General features: G+C 26.1%; 1 protein-coding gene across 1 annotated transcript in view; it reads right to left on the bottom strand.

Annotated features, from left to right (window-relative positions):
• LOC117175440 (neuropeptide-like 1) overlaps positions 1–3,633 on the bottom strand; it is an 18,579-nt gene extending 14,946 nt beyond the window's left edge. Inside the window, exon 1 of the mRNA XM_033365148.1 lies at positions 3,619–3,633. Coding sequence (XP_033221039.1) covers positions 3,619–3,633 — 15 coding nt within the window. The remainder of the gene's footprint in view (positions 1–3,618) is intronic.
• Between the last annotated feature and the right edge of the window lie 1,503 nt (positions 3,634–5,136).

Here is a 5,136-nt window from a genome sequence, read left to right as displayed (position 1 = left end):
CAGATGGCGATGACAGAAGTTACGGATTGCAAATGTCCTCAGAGTTCTCACAGTAGATATATATAAACTAGTTTCCAGATAATATAGTAGACACAATAATTAAAAAGTATGTGAAAAACATAAAATTAAACTATCTTCTATTAATATTCGAAATTTAAATCTCCATTAATTGCAAGATAAAACCAAAAAAATTAATTTTGAATTTAGATTCGTATTATAGAATTTCTAATTGCGTGAACGTTTTCTATGTGAAAATGAAACTTTTATTTTACCTTTTTGTTATGCTTTTCATTAAAAGTTATCCGTTCGTGAATTTACAATATCATACGATAACAGCATTCAAAGGAACTAAATCTTAATAAAAATATAAATTTTTTAAACAAGTTTGTTTAAAAAAAGGCATAGAGCTTCCAAAATTACTTCTGGACAGAAAATTAATATAAAAAGAATATTAAATAATAATCAAGTATAATAATAAAAAATATGATAATCAATAATTCATTTTTTGTTTAGTTGAAGATTCATTATTTTTGTGAAAAATTCATTTCAAGTTTAAAACTTCATGTATTTTGTTAAAATTTGTATTTTTCATAGAAAATTAATCCTCTTGGTTCAAAATTTTACTATTTCATAAAAAAATGGCATACTTTGTTAAAAATTCGTTTTTTAGTAGAAATTTAATCTTTTTGGTTATAAATGCGAATATTTACTAGTGAAACCCTTCAATAGCCCTCCCTTCTATAGTCTTTCCGATAATTGACGCCGCGTCGCTATAATGAGTTAGTTTCTAACTACCATCAGCCCCAAAACCTGCGCTATAAAAGAGTTTCACTATAGTTGAAAAAAAAATTTTTTCTTATTTTAGTTGAGGATTTAAATGGTTTTTGAAGATTCGACTTCTTTATTGAATTCAATTTTTATTCTAACTATTCCATTTTCGGTAAAAAATATCTCTTTTTTAGTTAAAAATTCAACTATTTGGTTGGAAAATTATTTTTTCTGTTGAAGATTCGTCTTCTTGAAAGAAATTAATCTTTTGGATAAAAATTGCAACTTTTTACTTGGAAAAAGTTTTTTGCTTGTTCTAGTTGCCGAATCAACATATATTTGAATTTAACATATTTGAATTCAACTGTTTTGAACTACACATTTTAATCCATTTTTCCTTTAAAATATCAATTATTACATTATTTGTTTTAAATGCATTATTTTAAATTTTAAATAAATTTTTTCAACTGAAAATGAAACTATTCCATTTTTGGCAGAAAAAGGCTATTTTTAGTTAAAAATTCAACTGTTTAGTATCAAATTTGTGTTTGTTTTTAAAGTCGTCTTTTTTGCTCAAAAATTAATCAAGTATTTTTTAGTTATTGGTACTTTTTGGTTGAATCCAAAGGTTTCTTATTCAAAATGAAATTGAAATGAAATTTTTAAAAATGAAAAGAATCGTTTCTTTGGTTTAAAATTAGTTTTCTAAACTGAAAATTTAACAAATCGGTTAAATCGTTTAACACATCAACTACTTTTTGTAGGAAATTTGTTTTTTAAATTAAAAATTTAAATCAACTATTTGTTTAAAAATGTAGAGGATAGTACCCAAATATGAGATACCAACTCTGTTTGACGTGATTGTCGGAATTCTATGTACTGAATTTAAAAGCAATATAGATCATTTTAAAGGAAATTTAGTTTGTCATAAGAAGCTCAAATAAAAAATTTTATTACAAATTTTTTTATGCTGAAAATACAAAAAATGTAAAAAAGTGCTTTTTCCAAACTCGTAAAACTATTCTCACAATATGAGATACCCCAGGAAATAGCTAATAAAATGCAAAATAAAGTATTATTTTTAATGAAAAACTTATTATGCGAACCACACCGTGAAACTATGCACTTACTATGCCTGACCTGTACAATGAAAAACTTCAACACTATCGATATTTTCCTAATTAGTTATTCAATCCCCATCACTCCAGACAAACTTTACTGTTAAATACATATTTAATGAATAATAAATAGGGTTTAAAGAATTCCCTTCCAAGAAATCGACCACTATCGATTTCACAAAAAGTTCGCCTATAATCTTTCGAAGCCCAATGAAAAATGGACTATACCACGAAATTACTCTTTCTCATATTACAAGAATATCTCATATTCGAGTACTCTCCTCTATGCATTTTGGTGAAAAGTCATCTTTTTTGGTAGAAAGTATATCTTCTCAGTCGAAAATCAAGCTATTTGGTTGAAAGTTGATGTATTTTGTTGAGAAATCATCTTATTTATTCAAAAGTTGATCTTCATGTGGCCCGTCTTTTTAGATTGAGAATTCCAAATTTTGGATGAAATTTTTGTATTCATCCAATTGTCGGGTTAAAAAAAAGTTGAACTACTTTCTTTATTCATAAGAAACAATAGAATTTAACAAAAATTAACGAAAAAAATTTAATCTGTAGCAATTACGTAAAGGAGAGGAGGGGGAGATGAAAACTAATGAACCCTAAAAAAGAGGGTATGTGACTCAAAATTCCGGAAAAAACGTGGATAATTTATGCACGGCCCCTTATGTGGAAATTTTGAGTAGTATACGCATAGAAAAGTCACGTGACTTATGTAAGAATTTAATTTAAATTTGCAATCGATCAGAATGAAATACGGGTAGCCATATTGTCCTCAGGGTGAAACGAACATTAAATTAGCAACGATCCACGATTCTGCGTCAATTGCGATTTTGCAAGTGACATTAAGCTCTGGACATGGTTACGTCAATCGTGCCGTGTGCACACAGGTGGAAACTAGTATCATACTCACAATCAGTAGGCAGTACACAATACACATGCGGGCGACATTGATCAAATATATATAATTTTTAAAGCTACTTAATTAAATTTAATTAACACACTACGCTCTATATTTAAATCCGTCCAAATTTAATCGATTAAATTAATCAAGCATGCTTTGAGTGAAAAATTAGTCATTTCTACTGACAAAATAGTCGTTTCAATAAATTAATCAGTCAATATTGCGAACTGAATCAAGTAGTCACTTGAAATAACTGATCCTCTGGAAATAGAAGAGACTGAGTAGTTTGCTATGATAAAATATAAAAATTATTTCTAAATTAAATTTCTACATTAAATTCCTACATTTTAGTAAATGATTAGAATCAGCCATAAATAACTTATGAACACATTAAAAGTTACGGATTAGATACATTCTTTTAGAATTCATCTTTTTTTATTGAAAATTCAACTCCTTCATTGGAAGTTAAACTACTTTGTAAAAAGATCATTTTTATGTTTGAACATATTCACCATTTTAGTTGAAACATTACTTCTATGGTTTCAAATTTAACTATTTTGTTAGAAATTCATTGTTTTCTGCGTGAAAATTAATATTTTTAACTAAAAATTTAACTATTCCACCTTTTTTTAATGTATCTTTTTTATTTCAAAATTCATCTATTTGTTTGAAATTTCATATTTTGTTGAAAATTCGTCTTTATTAGTAGAAAATAAATTATTTTAGCTAAAAACTCCTCAGTTTTATTAAATCCAAGTGTTATTTATTTAAAATAATTTTTTTGTTCAATATCGCACAACCACATGTCGCAACGTCTACTCGCTTTGAAGCCATTGCTGAATTAAAAAAAAATTTTAACATTCAGTGTGAGTAACCTATTTGATAAGTTAATTTTAATGTATAAATTACTATCAATTCCAGATAAATACAAATTCAATATACAAATTATTTAATATGAAAGAACTTGTAGGCGTATCTAGAGTTCCTTAATTTTAATTTTTTTTCAATAAAACTTATGACAAACCAGAAAGTTTTTTCGAATTGGGCTGAAATATCAACTATTATGTTTTTTGTGTAGAATTCATTTTTTTAAATTAAAAATTCAACTGTACTTGGATTCAAAGTAAACTACTTTGTTAAAAAATAACTTTGGTTAAATAATGGTGTATCATTTTAGTTAAAAATTTATCTATTTGATTAAAAATTTTAATATTTAATTCAAAATCCACTTTTATATTGAAAATTAATATTGCTAATTGAAAATTGAATTTTTCCATATTTTCTTGAAAGTTGATCATTTTTGATAAATATTCCACTATTTTGTTAAGAAATCAACTATTTTACTGATAAATCATTTTTCTTAATTGACAATTTAATTACATGCTCGGTTAAAAAGTTAATTTAAAAACAAACTTCATTCTCTTTTTGTGATTGAACATAATGTTCTGAAATAGAAATTTAAATATTCCTCTTTTAATTTAAAATAAAAATCCAAAATCCAAATATACTTAACACAAAAATATTATTCTAACTTTTTTTATTTGTACCATTTAAAAATACCGAATTTCTTTTTCCTAAAAACTAAAGTCGATTTTTTGGACCGCCCTAAATGGCCTGAAGGTAAATACACTATTAAAAATGTTAATTGCTAATAAGCTCTTCGAATTTAAGTACTTTCTTAAATCAAAGCTTCTTTTTAATCACATGGTGATAATTGAGGATATGTAATGTTATGTTTATATAGGCAATTTTGAAATTTTGCGAAATCAGCAAGATTGTTAAATGTATAGAATGACACGGAATTGGAAGGTCAAGGCAGCAACATGGCTTAATTCAGCGTTATATAACATTACACTGCCTCGCTATCTGTCACCGTGTCTCATTAAAGTCATTAAAGCCTATTAACTAGATACCTCAATTTACAAAATTTGATTACTTGCTGATAATCCTAAATACTTTTCCACCAAAAATCTAATATTTTACGGTCTAAACTGAAAAAACTTCACTAATAAAAAAATATGTTCTTGTTTATCACACTTTGAACCAGATAATTGTTATTACATTAATTAAATTCGTGTATCAATATCGCTCGAATATATCATCTGCATTACCTTTTCATTTAAATATAAAATATCACTCACAGTTAAAAATTCATCATGCATTAAAAAATTTGATAAAAATTGACAAACATTTTCCAATTAATTCCATCTGAATTCAAATAATCTGATAAGTATTCACAGCATGTGATTAAAAATGACAGGCAATCAAGTGAGAATTGAATTTCGTTGCAAAAAAATACAAAGCAATTTTTAATCAACGAATTCATCATTCCCTCTT

Source organism: Belonocnema kinseyi, chromosome 6 (assembly GCF_010883055.1).
Source record: "Belonocnema kinseyi isolate 2016_QV_RU_SX_M_011 chromosome 6, B_treatae_v1, whole genome shotgun sequence".
Classification (NCBI taxonomy): Eukaryota; Metazoa; Arthropoda; class Insecta; order Hymenoptera; family Cynipidae; genus Belonocnema; species Belonocnema kinseyi.
The sequence above is the reverse complement of the archived record's forward strand: the minus strand, read 5'-3'. Positions and strand labels throughout refer to the sequence as shown.